Source organism: Cheilinus undulatus, linkage group 23, assembly GCF_018320785.1.
Source record: "Cheilinus undulatus linkage group 23, ASM1832078v1, whole genome shotgun sequence".
Classification (NCBI taxonomy): Eukaryota; Metazoa; Chordata; class Actinopteri; order Labriformes; family Labridae; genus Cheilinus; species Cheilinus undulatus.
This window is the reverse complement of record NC_054887.1, coordinates 8,362,843-8,380,470: the sequence shown is the minus strand read 5'-3', so window position 1 is coordinate 8,380,470 and position 17,628 is coordinate 8,362,843. Positions and strand designations below refer to the sequence as shown.

At 39.5% G+C, this 17,628-nt stretch overlaps 1 protein-coding gene across 1 annotated transcript in view; it reads left to right on the top strand.

Annotated features, from left to right (window-relative positions):
- The first annotated feature begins 9,120 nt into the window (after positions 1-9,120).
- Positions 9,121-17,628, top strand: part of camk1da (calcium/calmodulin-dependent protein kinase 1Da) — a 126,409-nt gene continuing 117,901 nt past the window's right edge. Inside the window, exon 1 of the mRNA XM_041780706.1 lies at positions 9,121-9,403. Within this exon, the coding sequence (XP_041636640.1) occupies positions 9,306-9,403 (98 nt within the window). The 5' untranslated portion in view covers positions 9,121-9,305. The remainder of the gene's footprint in view (positions 9,404-17,628) is intronic.

The window sequence follows — 17,628 nt, the reverse complement described above, 5'->3', positions numbered from 1 at the left end:
AAGCGTCCTTAAGAGAACATTTTGGACAATGCTATGCTTCCAACCTTGTGGCAACATTTTGGGGAAGGCCCTTTGCTATCCCAACATGACTGTGTCCCAGTGCACAAAGAGAGGACTGCAAAGACATGGTTTGATGAGTTTGGTGTGGAAGAACTTGGCTGGTCTGCACAGAGCCCTGACTCCATCCAGCACCTTTAAGATGAACTGGAATGGAGATTTCAAGCCAGGTCTTGTGGCTCAAAACATCAGTGCCTGATGGCATGGTCAGGTGGCTGAATGCTTTTGTCCATATTGAGTGCCTTCAGGTGTAAGGTAGTACAAGTTGGTTGCATACTTTGGTAAATTTTCCTTTTCATAGTTTAATATAATTTCAGCTCTAGGCTGTGAATGATTACATATGTTGAGTCACTGCAGAATTCAAAAGCAGTCTGAAACTCTGAGCTCTGAAAAATGTATCACGGTTTAGGAATACAAATTGCCTGCTCCTTTGTTTGACAAGAGATCTGAATTCATTATAGAAAATGTGCTTTTCTTTCTTGCACCTCTGCTGGGGTTTAATTTAACCAACCACATTATTTATTCCTCTCCGCAGGAACATTTGGAATAATGAGCCTTTTTCACAGCAGACATTTTGACTTGTCAGAGAAAGAAAAGCACAGGTGTCACTAATAACATTAACGATGACTCACTGCTATTCAAGCATCCCAGTTATCTGTGGCAGAGAGCCAGTATGCACAGTACCGGGAATGAGTCTATTTGATGAAGAACATCTGTGCTTTTCTTACTGTGACATGTCAGAAGAGCTCGTGTATGAAAGACAGTGTTTGTACTTTGACCTGGGCTTCATCTCGATAAGATAAAATGTTGAAATGAACTCTTGGGTCCCTTTCTTGTGTATTAAATTCAAATGCACCAGGTGTTTCGAGAATAATAGGTAAAGTATGAAATGGGGTAACAAAAGCATCTCCTGAATGTAGTTAGAATCAGCACAATTAAGGGTATGGAAGGACTTTATCCACATTTATACAACAATGGTGTGATAACAACTACCGTATGGGGCTTTTCCATTATGTTGAGCAGTTTGTCTCTACTTGGTTTGACTCAGCATGGCTGCCCACTGCAGCAGGGGATTTGCTGTTCCACCACAACCAACCTACCAGTTTTGAAGCACATTTAGAGCTGATGACGCAGCAGCTTGAGTCAATATTGTATAGCTATGCTTTAGTAAGCAATGTTTTGCTCAAGAGTTGGCCATTGTTTCTGCTTCAAAGTTTCTCCATCTTCTATTGGTGTTCTGGCAGGTATTTCAAAGATTGGTGCAGCAGTTGCTGCTAAAACACGTTTGAGGCTTACCCGAATGATGTTGAACCGCTGGGATGTCACCACGGCACGCTTGGAGGCAGGGTGGGCACACTTAGGCCCTGCTCCAGTGCCGGACCATTCTGAGCACAGCTCAGCGTAGTCCGGCGTAGCTAAACCGGTGATGGAGAAGTAAATCAGGATGGCTTGGTTTGAGTTTGCAGTCAATATGAGCCAATCACTGATGGAAATTAGACATATTTCTTCATTAAAACTAGAGGAAAGAGTTACACTGAAATCTTTTCATGATGGAAATAATGATGTTCCTAAGCACCTTTTTCCGTACTCGACTAAACACTCATTTAAATTTTGTTTGACTAGTCTAAAGAGGAGAAGATCCTTAGAAAACAGACAAATTCCTCACAGTCATTGTGTCAGCGTTGTGATGTTAGCCTGATATACTTTCTACAGCAAGGCTAACATTACAAGTTAGTGCCGCCAGCCTTCATTCCTCTTTGCAGATTAATATCGTGCTTTGATATGCGGCCTCTTTTCACATTGGGTGGAACTTAAACACGAGTTCAACCCTCAACATCTTACCTACCACTTTATTTCCATTCACTACTTTAAAAAACTGTAATACCGTGCTGTTCCTACTACACGCTAACCGCTAAGCTACCGCTGAGCTTCTGATGTTTACATCCATGAAGTGCCTGACAGGAAGGCAGCAGCCATTAACTGAAGCTACAGCAGTCTCTAGTAGCGGGTGGTTTATTACTGTTTTAAAGAGCATTATAGACTTGTATTTTAAGCCTATGTTTATAAAAAATGATAGGTAATTTATTTAACCAACTTTTTAATTTGATAAACGACTTTAGAAAAGTTTTAGTGATTAACCGTGCACATCCCTAAATAGAAACAATGTTCTCACTGTTCTGCTGACCTGCCATGGCAGGAGCTTGTGATCATTATGAGCTAATCGCTAATGGAGCAATTAGCATGGATTTAGCTATAGTATAGCAGCAGTTTTACCAGAACTGGGCCACATTTCATTATAAAAACAATAGCACAGAGTCACATTGAGATCTTTTTATGTTTCCGCTCTTCTGCTGACCTGCTTTGGTATGAGTTTGCGATCGTTACAGAAGGGGGATTAGTTGTAATGTAAGCCACTAGCCATCAGCTTAAATGGAGCTGTAGAAAAGTGGCAATTTAATCAGAACTCGACATTTCTTTATTAAAACGAGAGCAACGAGCCATGCTTCTCTTGGCAGAAAAGAAGTTTTTGCTCCTCCCGATCGGCCTCGGTATAGTTCTATTCACATCATGTTCCTCTGTTCATTGATAAAGCAGTGTTTACCTGTGTGGTAGAGTATAGTATTTGTAGAGTTGTACATGCGTACAACCTTATTTCGTCTCGCAGCTCTGATCATTAATGTGACAGAACATTTGTCCAATCACCTAGCGAGAATTATATGAAAAGTCCCACCCTTCCCAAACACTTTGTATGGGAGGTTTCCCAGATGAATGTGAAATAAATTCATGCAATGGATATGAAACAGTCTATCTGGTGAATAATTCTGTGAATAATCCTGTGGATAATTTGGACAGGTAAGTGTGATAAACCTTGACTTGGGACAACTTCCCCAGATTGTCAAAGAGGGTTAAATCTGAGTCTGTGCCCTGGGCAAAGTGGAGTATTGAAGATAGCTAGTGGAATCGTGTCAACAACACCAGAGCTGAACCTGGTAAGTTTGATTGTCCTCCATGTTTTTTTTTTTAAATCTGAAGTCACGTTTGATCACACGAGTTTCTGTGAGATTTCATGTTGTCGAACTAAATTCATCACTCCCACGTTTTTAAAAATTGGTCAAGACTTCAAAATCGTCCCTTTTAGAACAAGCCTTAAATATAGTGTATGTCTTATAGAGAGTCTTTAGCATGGAAAATGGAAAGAAAATACATTTTCTGACACCTACCCCCCCTGCAATGTTTTCAGACCTTAGAAATAACAACATGGAAAAGGTATGTCATCATGGTATTATATTTAATTGCTTTTAAAGTCAATAAAGAGCCTAAAACATTAATATCTGCTGATTTCATAACCAGCTAAAATCTCCTCACAGGGGCTTTAAATGTGATATCATAGATATTTGTGTATTTCATTGGTTCTTTGGCCTCTTTCTTATTGGTTCTACATCCTAGCCTGTATGGCTGTTTTGGTGCACCACTGTAATTTATGACGGCGTTTAAGCCTCAAACAGGGAGTCTTCACCTTCATCTCCTCTGACCTTCATCCTCTTATAAAGCATGTCTCTGATGCCCTCCTCTGCTCTCCTCCTCCTGCTTTTGCAGCTGGGTAATCATCTTTCATCAGGGGTAGGTCACATTTGCTGACTCAGTGTAAAGGATGAGAGGGAGGAAGGTGGGGAGGGAGGAGGGAGAGGAGTTTTCCTGGCTTGCTGCTGTGGTAGAGAGCTGCAGTAGTTTGCTGCCAGAATACTCATGAGCGGCTGAGGCTGCAACACATTGTCCTCTCCCTCTCTGTCCCTCCCTCTCTTACTGTCTCCCTTCAGAGCTGGACACACAAGCAACGAGGGCCAGGAGTCCGGGAATGTGTATGTGTGTGTGTGTGTGTGTGTGCTGTGGGCAGGAACCTGGCCTGGGCTGACCCCAGAGCCTGCAGCTGTCAGAGTCCGGGGATCAGTGCTCCTCTGCAGACTGAGACGTTGTAATCCAGGTATTATGTAGACAGGTTGATCTAGGGCTGGGGAGTATATATAGTTTTTAAGGCGGATCGATATATTTCCAAACAAGATACAGGGTAGGACAACACCATTCACATCCATATTTTACTTTATTATACCTTTCTGGCATCATATGACCATAAGTGAGTGCAATATTAGATGAACTGATTTTTAGAAATTAGACCACAACAGTTGTTTCAGACTGGGTGTTTGTTGGCTGGTTACAACTGCAGCACATCAGCTCTGGCTCTCACTGTTAGTCAAATGCGCTGCATGTTGGCTGTTCCTCCCTGCTTTCACAGCCCTGTCTTTATCAAAGTTTTATCCCCAAAATACTCCAAACATATGACTTCAATCATTACATAGCTGTGCAAGGAATTTTAGAATTAAAGCACTGTATAAACGATGTTTCTCCACAAAAACGCCAAACCAGGCTTTTACTTTGAAAAGTGCAAACTAAGTGTAATCACACTGTGTTTATCTTCACAGTGACATGCTGTCAATGTGTCCTTGGGGAATACATTTAACCCCAATTCACTCCAAGTGATTCGTCAATGACGTATAAATGGGTATGGATGCGTCTGAATGGGATTAGCTTTAAGTGATGGCCAGTTCTCCACAGCAACCATCAGGGTGTGAGTGGGGAGGTGTGGCCTGCAGTGTAGAAGTGCCTTCATTTTTCAGATGACTAGAAAAGGGCTACACAAGCTCAAGTCCATTTTACCATTTACCATCGACTTAGGTGCATGGTTCCTAGCTGAAGAGTTCTGAACTTCCACTGGCATTAATGTGAGCTCAAAAACTGTAGTGGGGGCTTCATGGAATGGGTTTCCATGGCTGAGCAGCCGCATGCAAGCCTCACATCACCAAGTCTAATGCCAAGTGTCGGATGGAGTGGTGTAAAGCACACCGACACAGGACTGTGGAATTGTGGAAACGTGTGACAAATCACGCTTCTCTGTTTGGCAGTCAGATTGGCGAGTCTGGGTTTGGCGGATGCAAGGAGAACATTACCTGCCTGACTGCAATTGTGCCAACTGTGAAGTTTGGTGGAGGAGGGATAATGGTATAGGGCTGTTTCTCAGGGTTAGGCTAGGCACTTTACCTCTAGTGAAGGCCAGTCCTAATGCTTCAGCATACCAAGACATTGTGGACAGTGCTGTGCTTCCAACTTTGTGGCAACAGTTTTGGGAAGGCCCTTCTCTATTCCAACATGCAAGGACTATATAGCAGTCAAGACCAGACTATCCGAGACCAGAGTGCACCGAGACCTAAGACAAGCAAGAGCAAGACAAGAACAAGACAATAAAAATCTATTTTGAAATACTATCTCAAGGTTAAACCGTAAAAGAGCACTCTCTTTAATTTTAGTATGCTTTCAGATACATTTGACAAGCCACTGACATGTCTGGAATTGTTTTAAATATCTGAGAATTATATGTTTATCTAGATTTGTCAGATGAACAGGACCTAAAATAGGCGTTAAGAGGTATTTCTCACTAGAAATAAGATGGACTGGTTTGTTAAGATCTGTGTTTTTGCAGGTGTCTGACACATAACACACTTTATATAGATTTCCAAGGAGGCAGAACAATCAGTGACCTAACGACAGCTGTACAATAACTAACCAGGGAAAGTTCAACGGAAAATGACATCATATGCCTAGCCTGAACAATTCAGTAAGAAAATGCTAAAAAATCCGAGCTCCTCACTGTGAGTAAAGAAGAAGCTCTTTGTTGTCTTAGTAAGGGCTTCTCCTTATTATCACATCGATGACATCTAAGAATAGCACATTAGGGATGATCCCGACTGATGTCAAAGGAAAATCCCTGGTCCAGCCAGTCTGAGACCAAGACAAGACTAAGACATTCAAAATGTGGTCTCGAAACCAGTCTTAAGACCAAGACCATTCTCAAGTGCTGCAACACCCTAAGACAGTTCTTCATTTCTAAACAGTTAGGCTTTTTAAAAGTGGAATAAATAACGTCAAAGGGGGAGTAAAGAAAAGTGTCACTCAAACTGGAGCTAGCTATTGTGGCTCCCATTAAAGAGCTGTTCTGTAGAACAGGCTCGTTCACGAACGCCACATCATTGCTCCGTCTCTTACTCCACAAGGTCGATTTGGTTGATAATATGTCACCAGTTCAAGTAAAAGCATGTTTGTGACAAAACAAGGATTTTTTTTTAATATGTTAAAGGGGCTTTAACATCTTACTATCCTAAGCAGCATCCTAGCTCAGTACTAGACTCCTCAAAACTGTTGTCATAAAGATAGACGATACTATAGAAGGTCTGCAGGACTGACTACTTTATTATATTGATCACCTACACATCAGGTGAATCTGTTAAACTGGATGATTTTTTTGTCAAATGTAGAAGTTTTCTGATGATAATTGCAGCGTACAGGCCCATTTAAAGCTGTAAAGTATTACCTTTCATCCGTTCCCATTGATTCCTAATGGCAGTTCCCCACTTCCCTCAAAGGACATTCACATGCCATCAGAATCACATTACTGGAAAGAAACCATTAAACAGAGAACTCATTTCCAATAAGGAGGTAAGCTGCAAAAGTGGGCAGATTTATAGCATTCCTGGTCTAAACTTTCTCCTCTTTTGTTATTGTTTTGATTTAGAGCCACCTGCTGCCAGAAATTATATACCGCACTTTAAAGGAGCGTTTTTGACCAAATTTAATTCAACTTTTATTTTGGTGTTATATCATTCACATGTTGACACTGAAAAAGCGACATATGGCATTTGGCCCATGTTGATTTATTCAGAACTGACTTTGATTCTTTACAGAAAATTAAAAAAAAGAAAAGAAAAATATTCTGAATCACCTACAGCTACAAAATACTCGGAAATTGTTTTGGTCCCTGTTGCCCAGCCCTAGGTTGAACCCAGGTGAAGGTGCAGCAGCTGCAGCCAGGGTCAGCGTTGATCCTCGGTCAGCCGCAGAGCCATTCCGAGGCTTTAGGGATCCCGAATGGTGCTCGTAGTTGATGTCAGCAAGTTGGCGCAATGCGAATTTATTGCTGCCTCGTCCTGACTTGACTTGCCTTCACACCTCTCTGCCGGACAGCACACGTTGCCAGCATCCCGTCAGCCCTCTCTAATACAACATGCTCACAATAAAATTCTCATTACGGTACGTTAAAGTTTAGGAGCTGGCAAAATCAAATGAGGATTCTTCACGCATGAAGGTGTTTACAATGGAGTGGAAACCCCCAAAACGTGCCGACGGCGCAGCAATTGAGCACGTTTAGACGATTGCAGGTGGCAGCAGGTCCTTCGTAAAGCTAAACATTTGTAACGAGCATAAAACAGGAAATGGTGGTATTTTACCTTCAAAGTAAAAGCACAATTCAGAGCGTGGATGAGTTTCATCCACAGCACAAGATGTTTTTGGGAAACAGGACTGTTTTTTAAAATAGTAATGTGAGATTTTATAAGTAAAAAGTATTAAGCAACAATATGAGTAAAATACATTCACATGTATTATGCCAGAACATTAAGAAATTTTACTTATTTGATCAAGCCACAATTGTTCCAAATAAAAGGCCAATAAAGGTCAATTTATTTATGACACCATGCACAATGACATCACTGATCACAATGAAGGGCAGGACGTTGCTTGGTATCACAGCAGCATGCAGCACAGTGCAGCACAGCGCAAGCAAATTGTAGCACAACACTGCGCAGTTCAGGGCAGGGCAGAGCAGCATAGCGTATTTTATTGTATTGCATTTTATAAAGCAGGGCATCTTATGCTGTTGCACGTTATATCACAGTGCATAGCCCAGCACAACACAGGGCAGTGCAATACTGCATTGCATTGCATCACATCATATAGCTTTTTGCATTGCTTAGTGTCACTTTTTGCATTGCTTCATTTGCTTTTTTATTGGTTTGCATAACTTTTTGCATTGCTTTTCACATCGCTTTGGGGATGTGAAGCAGAGCAACAGGGTGTTTTACAACCCATTACATCTGATACTGCAGTACATTGCATTACAGTGCATATTGCAGGACAGGGCAGTGCAGTATTGTACTGTATAACCTCTCTTTGCATTGCCTTGTATCACTTTGCATCATTTTTTTGCATTGGTTTTACATCACATCGCTTTGCATCTCATCACATAGCATGTTACATCACAGGGCATTGTATGGCAGTTCTTCATAACACAGCACATATCAGTGCATATCTGAATGCATGTTGCAGTAAATTTTGTATTGTGTATTGCAGTGCAATGCAGCACATTACATTGTATAATATTTTATCTTATAATATATAAAGTCATATTATAAAATATATTGTATCTAGGGATGGAACAAATAAAAGAATTTGTAATCAAGTTAAAGTGCAATTACTTCAATGACAATTTATTTAAGTCAAAGAAAATGTACTGGTCTCTTAATCTGCTGAAGTAAACTAAAAAGTAATTTATTTAAAGTTTAATTAAAGTACCAGTTACTGAGTAGTTACTTTTAATATCTGGAGGGGTGTGGTTGTAATGTAAAATATGATTTCCTATTGTGCAGTGCCAAAATAACAAGAGGGTATGAATCTCCAACTATGCAGTTTGAATAAAGGCATACATTTACTTCAAAGTAAAATTCAACAGCTAATTGTGAATGTGATGTGGGTTTGTCATTGTGCTATATGTTAGTGACAATTATGTAGATATAAGTCAAACAACAGAGCAGTTTCGATACTCTGTTAAATGTTATGAAGGACAATACTTACTCAAATATAGCCCACTTTAGAGAAATTCTGGTTGAATTATGTTAAAGGCAGGTACGAAGCAATTCAGTCATAGTAATGTGAATTTATGTGATAGCTTTCTGCCGTTGATTGTATTTTATCACTGTATAGTACAATGTAGCCTGCAATTTTTTTGAGTATTATTTTGAAAGCTGAGACAGGAAGTGCTGTATCCCTTCGTTGTCATGACAGCTGCTGTCCAGACGGCCGGAGGGGAGGAGGAGGAGGAGGAGAGAGAGAGAGAGAGAGAGAGAGAGAGAGAGAGAGAGGCAGCAGCGGGGACACGGTAACCTGCAGGAGGACCGACTCACATGGTCCTGCCGCAGCGGAGCTCAGACCTCCAGGACTCCTTATTCTTCTCCCACTCAGCTCGGTTACATTCTTCTTTTACAGAACAGGAAGACAGAACATTTTAACCTCTTTATTTATTTTTCCCTGGCATCCCTCCTCCCGCAGCCCAGTGTCGGTCAGACTTGGGCCGGTAACGCAGCGCCATGGCTCGGGAGAACGGAGACACCGGCAGAGGGGAGACGTGGAAGAAACAAGTCGACGACATTAAAAAGATTTTTGATTTCAAAGAAGTCCTCGGCACGTGAGTACAAGCACAAGGCTTTGACTTATTTTCACTCACACATCTTTAAAAAATATTTAAAATTAAACAACATGGGAAAATGTTGGGCTCCAACAGTGTTGGCAACACTGACCCTGGAGCACCTTTAGCTCTACTCTTATATCAGACAGCGAGACAAATTTAACGGTTACTTTTAGCTAACTGTTCAAACTGTATGCCAATGACTTAAAGCTAACTGTTTTCCTCATTCATCCTAACGAGCTAGTTTTCATTCATTTTCAGTATAAACGAATGTAAATTGTGTTTTTTTTTTTACACATTTCAACTATTATTTGAAAAATTGTAATAAATTAAGCCACTCCATAACTTCTAGAAGTGCTTTTCCTCGTGTTAACCTACAGTTTTAGAGTGTTGCAAATTAATTTGCGTGTCTGACAAGGTTGTCAAAATTTTCGTTACGTCGAAACAGTTTGATACGACGTGGTTTACAGTATTTACAATACCCAGATTTAAAATAAAAAATATAATTTTCTTAAAACAAGTGCAAAGAAAAGAGATTAATCCATCAACAATCGCAGACAGGAACTTACATACAGTCTAAATTGCACTTTGGCCAGGTTTCAGTAGCCCGCTGGAACATTGCCAATGTATCAGTGCAATTTTGACCACTTGCAGGGTTTGCCTGCGACGTATGGCAATTAAAAGAAAAACATACACTGTATTTGTTGTTATGCTATCAGTATTAGGGATGCACGTTTGGGGATTGTTTTTGCTGTTATTGGTTGTGCCAGTGGTTCCCAACCTGGGGTCTGGGAATCCCTGCAGGGGGATCTCGGTGGGACCTTGCCATAGTCAACATTAGATGACCATATGTATTTTTTAAATCATGATTAAGAACATAATGTATTAGGGCCGACCTGAAAAATAACAAAATGAAGGGAATCTGTTTATTTTTTGTGCAAAAATTCAAAGTCAAAATTTTTAGGAAAAAAATAATTCGATTTTCTGAGATTATAAAGTCATATTTCTACAAGAACTCAAATTCAGAATTTTAGAGTTTAAATACATTTACAAGAAAAAGTTCAAAAAGTCTCAGATTTTGACATTAGAAACTCAAAAATGTGAAGTTTTTAAAATTGTAAATTTACAACAGTGTAAAGTAAAAACAAAATTACAGGAAACCACGTTGAAAATAGTGGTTGGATTTTCAACTTTTTAAATTTATTTCAAAACCTCAAAGATTTGGGCCATGTACATTTACAACTTTTAGGTTAAAAGTTTATCTATTTTTTCCCTGTAAATTAACAACTTTTTAAACTTGAGAATTCTTGATTTTTTAATCTTGAAAATTAACAGATCCTCTTGATTTTATTTCTTAAATGTCCCTAACACAATGTCGTAATAGTGGATAATTCATACATAGATCTCTTGTCTGAACAGATGTATGTAGGCATACATATATTATGTTGGGATTTTGTCAATGAAAACAATTATGATTGATGTTTACTTTATTCAAGAGGGTCCTGAGGGGTTTTAGCTTTTCTTAGGAGGAAAAAAAGGTTTTGTTACCACTGGTTTATGCCATTATTTGCAAAATAATTTTTGCTAGGGATGTCCCGATCAGCATTTCTGGCTTCTGATTTGATCCAATCTTTGAAAATTGAGTATCTACTGATTTTGAGCTCTGATGTGGTACTTCTATTTGCTTAGATTAGAGTTTCAATGGTGTTGTTTAAATGAAATAACTACAAAATAACAAATACCTATATGTCTTATTCTACTTAACCTAGTACAGCTAACATTGTTGTAAAGCATTTGAACACACATGTCTAATCAGAATAGTCTTAATAGCTTTGTCTCACTTTTATTTTTACTTAGTGCAGTGTTTGAATTAAATCAGACAAAAATCAAAGTGATGTAAATGGCTTAAATCGTCATAGTGAGTTAAATAAATTCAAATAATGAGTTTGAAACATTACAGTCCCACTTCTAAGTGGTATAATAACTCGACTGCAACACCCACAACAAAAACTGAATTCAAAAAAGAATTCAAAACATTCCAACTCCACTTTAAAGGTGTGAACAGTTTGTCTTGAATAGGCTCAGGCTCAAAATGAATCATACAGATTCAAAACTACAGCCTCTGTTAAAATATAGCAGCAGAAAACACTGATGTCGCATTAAAACATGAATATCAAATACAATGCACTCTTGTTATCACAGTGCACTTTCTGAAGTGCAGCTGGAGCTCTGTAACATCACTTTTCCCACCCTCACTCTTATTTCTTTACCCACTGTTACCTTAAATAAATTGAAGGTTCATGTTTAGTAAAACCAGCATCTCAGTGTTTTTCTGTGATCTGTTTTGTCTTTATCACTCTTTCATAGGTATTTTATCTCTAATCTTAAAGTCCAGAGTTTGTTGCTTCAATGTAGCAGTCTTCTGTTCTGCTGCTATAGTGAAGTCGTCATTCAGAGATGTCAGATCATTCTGGTAGTATTAAACGTAGCCCTGCTGCTACCTAATTGTGCTAGGACAACTGACAGAAAAGAATGGCTGGGCTGATCGTATCACACTGTTGGTCTCAGATCAGTTAGAAAATGCTTTGCATAGTTTCCCGTCTGATACATGTGATCGATAATGAATAATTAAAATCCACTAAAATATTTGTTCATACAAAGACTTTTAGTCTTAGTCTTTAGATGAAATGTCTTTTAGTTTTATCCAGTGAAAACTAAATTACATTTTAGTCTAGTGTAAGTCATCTTGACGAATTAACAAAAGTTACTTTTAGTCCATTTTAGTCACCACAGATCTATTTTTGTTAGTCTCAGTTTAGTTTTTGTCATGGAAAAAAGGCTGTTCACGAACATTTTTGGTCATAGTTTTAGTCGACGAAATTAACCCTGCGTACAACTGATATTTAGTGGGGATGCTGAGCATCGACACTATTGATATTCCCGTCGGCCATTTTGTTTATTATTCTTCTTCGTGCCAGCTATCTCCTCCTTCATATTTTGCTGTATCGACGCCATTTAAACTTAAAAAAAAAAAAACTGTTTCTTCGTCATTCGACTGCTATGACTTTTCTCATTTCTAACTTTTATAATTTTTAAAATATAGCTAACTTCATGCTATTTTCAGCTATTTCTATGCTTTTTCAGGCATTGAATGCAATTTTCAGCTACTTTTAGGCCAAAATCATCAATTTTTTTTGCTATTTTCAGCTATTTTAAGGCTACTTTCAGCTATTTTTTTCCTTTTTGTGCTATTGAATGCCATTTTCAGCTACTTTTATGCCATTTTCTGCTATATTTATGCTATTTTCAGCTATTTTTTTGCTTTTGGCTATTTTCAGCAGTTCTTCCACGATTCAGCTCTCAGCATTCCCTCGCAATTTCAGCTGAAATTGCAATTTTGATCTAGTAACTGCTGATATAGACAGATTTTGTGTTATCTGTGGATACCAATAATTTACTTGTTAAGCTAATATCTGCTGATAGTATTGTGCATCCCTAATCAGTTTTGTTGAATTTTTACTAGTATCATATCTGAGTTTAAAATTCTGGTATGATTACACCCCTAGTATCTTGGTTTTGGAGCTTTTTATAAAGTATGTGCAGTAGTTTGAATCGTTATAAGGGGCAAAATTAGTATAATTTAAGAAATCCAAATCAATACTGAATGTGTTTGCTCCATGCAGTAGTATTTATGCTTGGTGTTGTCATATTCTCTATTTGATTACAAATTCATAGCAGGTGGAACTCTTATACCATGAGTAATATCTCTTTATAGTTACAGTTGATGTAGTGAAGTTTGATCTACTGTATGTGGTGTTTATATAGGGACTTTAGAAAGACTGTGGTGCTTAGAAGTGATTTATCTTCTTGTTTATCCTTGTGGCCTGTTCAGTAATAGTCCTTCAGAGGGATTTCTTGTTGATGACAGTGAGGCTTTAACAGCCCGCAGGAATTTTGATCTCCTAGGAGCAGCAACCATATCACTATTACACTCCCAATCTTTGTCTGGTGTTCACTTTCACTTTCACGTGGGTCCTAAAGAATATTTACTTCCCATCTCCTAGTTAGAAATGTCATCTCTTCCTTTTCTTCATATTCTTTGTTGGTCAGTCTTCTCCCATTCCTCTCATTCATCCAAACAGCAATAGATCACAGGCCAACGCCCCCTTAAATCTCTGACAGCCAGTCCCTGTAAACGTCTGTCCACTTGCTCTCCTGCTGGGAGGAGTGTCTGTTTGGACGGCAGCCTGCCTGGAGGGGGACACGCAGGCTGGATGCAGATTGGGATTATCTGCATGAGGATTAGGGAAAAGTTCCAATGAATAGAAGGAAGTTCAGTCATGTTGTGTAAGGGACAAAAATGAGCATGGACATCTTGCTGGACAGTCTCAAAAACTCTGGACCGGATGAGATTACACACAAACTGGCACTGGACTCAATGATCCAAGTCGGCCATTAACCAGAGCTGCTGACGGATCCTTGAACCTGATGCATCAGCAGAAAAGAGGATAGGGGGAGTGTTCGAGATAAGGGATTGACTTGTGATTTTTGAGCAAGGATGAACAAGAAAGAGAGGAGGAAGGCATGCAGAATAGTTAATGGCATGTTTTCAGAAGACTGAACATCATCCAGAGAGAAATAACAACAATGAAAATCAGATAATTCTGATTTTAATGGCAGCAGCGATGTGTTCAGGTGCAGCAGCACATGTGGGAGAATTAAAGCTGGAGGCTACTCAGAGTGCCACTGCAGTGTTAAATGTTTCTGCATCAGCGTTTCTGAGCTGCAGCTGTACTGACAGGATGTGATGTCATAAACTCTGACATTGACCCATCATATTTTGTGTCCTCACTCTTGGTTGACCTTGCATGCTCTGGGGGTGTGTTGCTGCATGTGTGAGTGAGCATCTCTCCCGTTCTGGGTCTAAACAGCAGTTTAGTGTCCTTTAATACTGGATTAAAATTGCTAGTGCTAGCCCATGCTAGCAGGTGTTTGAATGTGTGGGCTTGTGTGTTAGCTGGCATGTACGGGAGGCACTCCTTGGTGTCTTGTTACACTCCCCTGGTGTGTATGCAGCGTGTGGCTCTGTTGCCTGCTATTCAATAATTCAGTACCAACAGAAGTGTGTTCTTTGTGCATCTGTTTGTGAATTGGTTGGCCACAGGAGGGATCACAGTGGGAACAAGTGCAAAAGACTGACTAAAAAGGAAGACACAGAGGGAGAGAGAGAGGTTAGAAGAAGCATTTTTATGGCTTTGTTTGACATTGTAGCCAAAAGTCAGAGTTCTCCACAGTTAAAAAAGTTTGGATGTCATGAGAATCATGTTTTGGACTCCAGACTGAAAGGAAGTTCTTGTATTTTTAAACCTGGTTCCTCTGTTTGCAAATTTAACAGGGCTGCAGATTCCATTTGAAAGAGTAACTGAACCCCCAGACCAATTACTTCAGCTAAAAACCTGTATATGGGTCCTAAGAAGTTTTGTTGATCAACTCAAATCCAAATCTTGACTTTTGGGTGCAAGGTGTTTTAATTAGAGAGGGACTGATTCAAATTTGATTGTTTGATTTTTTTTCCTGGTCTAACCAATTTTGGCCAATACTGACTCTCTTTCTTTGAAAAAAACTGTTATTGATTATTTTGGACTTTTCTCCAATGGATGCTCAATTTTTTAAACAAGTTATCCAACAAATAACAGTCAGTGTCTGTTTCATTCAATTCTAGCTAAAAAATATTGTACCTGACCACCTCTGCCCTCCTCGCTGGCTGTGGATCTCTAAATCAGCAGTTAGCTGTGCCGGCATTAACCTTATTGAACCCCAAAAATAAACATCTGCTACTGATGTCTGTTCATACCCACACTATTTGCAGATGGCAAATGTTTGTCTGATGTCGGCCTTTATAAATGGTAAACTGATGCATTTGTGCATCCCTGCATCTGCTACAGGTGCAAGAAGAAAAGTAGATGAATAATTACAACTAATAGTTTCCAAGTAGTGTCCAAAATCTGATCATTGCACTGTATTTCACTTTAAATTCACTTTCAGCATTAGCCAGTTCAGACATAGAAAGGCCCATTGCTGACATTTTTCTTTGTTCACTGTCCCCAACTCAAACTCCGGTACATGGATACAGTTATTACAGAGTATACTAAGTCTGCTTAATGAAAGGGAGGCACTTAAATGCCAGAGCTCCAATCATACATCAGCATTCAGAGTTAAAATAAGCAGAACAACAGCCAGCAACTGCCAGCCAGCACTTTACTGATCTTTCTCTTTCTACTCTCTACCCTTGCAATCTGAGTCTGACCAGTCCATCCTGAAAGTTTCAATCTACAACATTTGTGACGAACCGAACAAGGTTCAGACCAATCAGTGTCATTTGAGGAGAACTAAGGTAGTAGCTACGGGCTTGGTTTAGTTGTACTGTAAGCCAATGGCCATGGCTTCCAGAGTATTTGTCCAATCACCTTCCAATGATTTTTGAAAAGTCCTGCCCTTCTCAAACGCTCTCTATGAGAGCTTTCTCAGATAAATGTGAAATAAATCCATGCAATAGTTTTATGAAATAGTCTATCTGGCGTGGAAGTTCTTTCCAAGCTGATGTTTAATTGTCTTTTCAGAAATACTAATCTCCTCTAAAGCTAGAGGTCACTGCTAAACTGACTCTCTGAAGGAAATATGCATGCGTGTGGCCTGACGGTGATGCATTGTGGGAATGTCACTGTGCCATCTAGGACATGCTGCCCTTAATTGATGCTCCACTTCCCTGCTGCTGGCACTGCTCTCTCCACTGTTTCTGGGACTGCAGAGCCCCCCCCCCCCATGTCTTTCTATACCTCTCTCTTTACGTTTGTAGCTCCGTCATACAGCTCCCTGTGTGGCTGCTTTTCTTATTTTTAACTTTTTTTTTTTTACACAATGAAGAAGAGGACATAGAGCAGGTTTTGAAGTATTAATAGCTTCCCCTAAATAGAACAAAAGATGATTGTTTGCTCTGTGACAAACTTCCAACTTCAGTTGGACTGCTAGCCCACATTTGTTATAGCATGTGTTTCTAGAATTGTGGCCACATTTATATGAATCTAACCACACTGCAGTGAAATTTGAATACTCACAGTACAGTATGTTGTTTGTCTTCTCCTCCATCCATCTCTCCATCTGTTCCATCCTCCTCTCTTTTTCTGCCAGTGTTTCTTTTGTTCAGTCCTTCTCTGAAGCTGTCATTGATTGTTTTTGCTCATTGTTGTGTATTGAAACTTCTTTGATTTCCCATACAGCTTTTAAACTCACCTCAGTCTTCATCAGCAGATGGAGTAAGATGAGCTCTCAGAAAATGAATGATCATTGCTATTAGATGAAGTTGAAAGCCATTTATCAACAAAGCTTCCAAATGGCCATGAGTTGAATTAGCTGTTTTCCCACTGCTGTGTCTGAGTGGCCTTGTATGGCCATTGCACAGTTGTTGCCACTATTTGGCTTGATTTTGGTGAGCCTTAGTAAAAAAGCTTGAAATCCACTTTCATAGCAACTCCCAAATGTCAGTCTGTTTTGGAATCTGTCTGTTTTCATTTTCCAAGGGTTTTGATAAACAAAGGTGCAGCAAAAAGCCTCTGAATGCTACAGCCAGTCATAGCAATGAAAACATCTGATATAAAAGTAGTCTAGAAACTAGATCCCACAAGATAATAATAATGTTAAGGGCCCACTTCAATTTAACTGTAAGTGTAGAGCTCACATGTTTTTGTTATGGGATTGGTCGGGAAGCCGATCGACGCGGAGCATTGATTAGTCTTATGTCTGTGGTAAGAGGAGACTATGTTGTTAAATATCATCCTGTTAGTTTGGGAACAGTTCCAGCATGTCTCAGTATATTATTGACCATATGCTGGGCTGTCTGTCTTCATCTTTTACAAGGCTACATGATATCATATTGAAGACAACAATAACTTACTGGCTAGAGACAAATAATGATACCAAATGTGAAAAATCAACACATGATGTTGGAGTGAAGGAAGTTTTTGATCCTCTCTTTTGTCCGCCTTAGAAGTCTTTTACTGTGCCAGTAGTGAGTGTTTTGATTGGCCAGATGTAGGGGTGTGCGATAGGTCGATCTTAGATTGTGAAGAAACAGAAGGCATCGACAATGAGCAAAAGCAAAGATGTCATAATAATGTCCCTATTATTGGCCCTATAGGTTATTTTCTAATGGCATCAAGCAGAAGTGG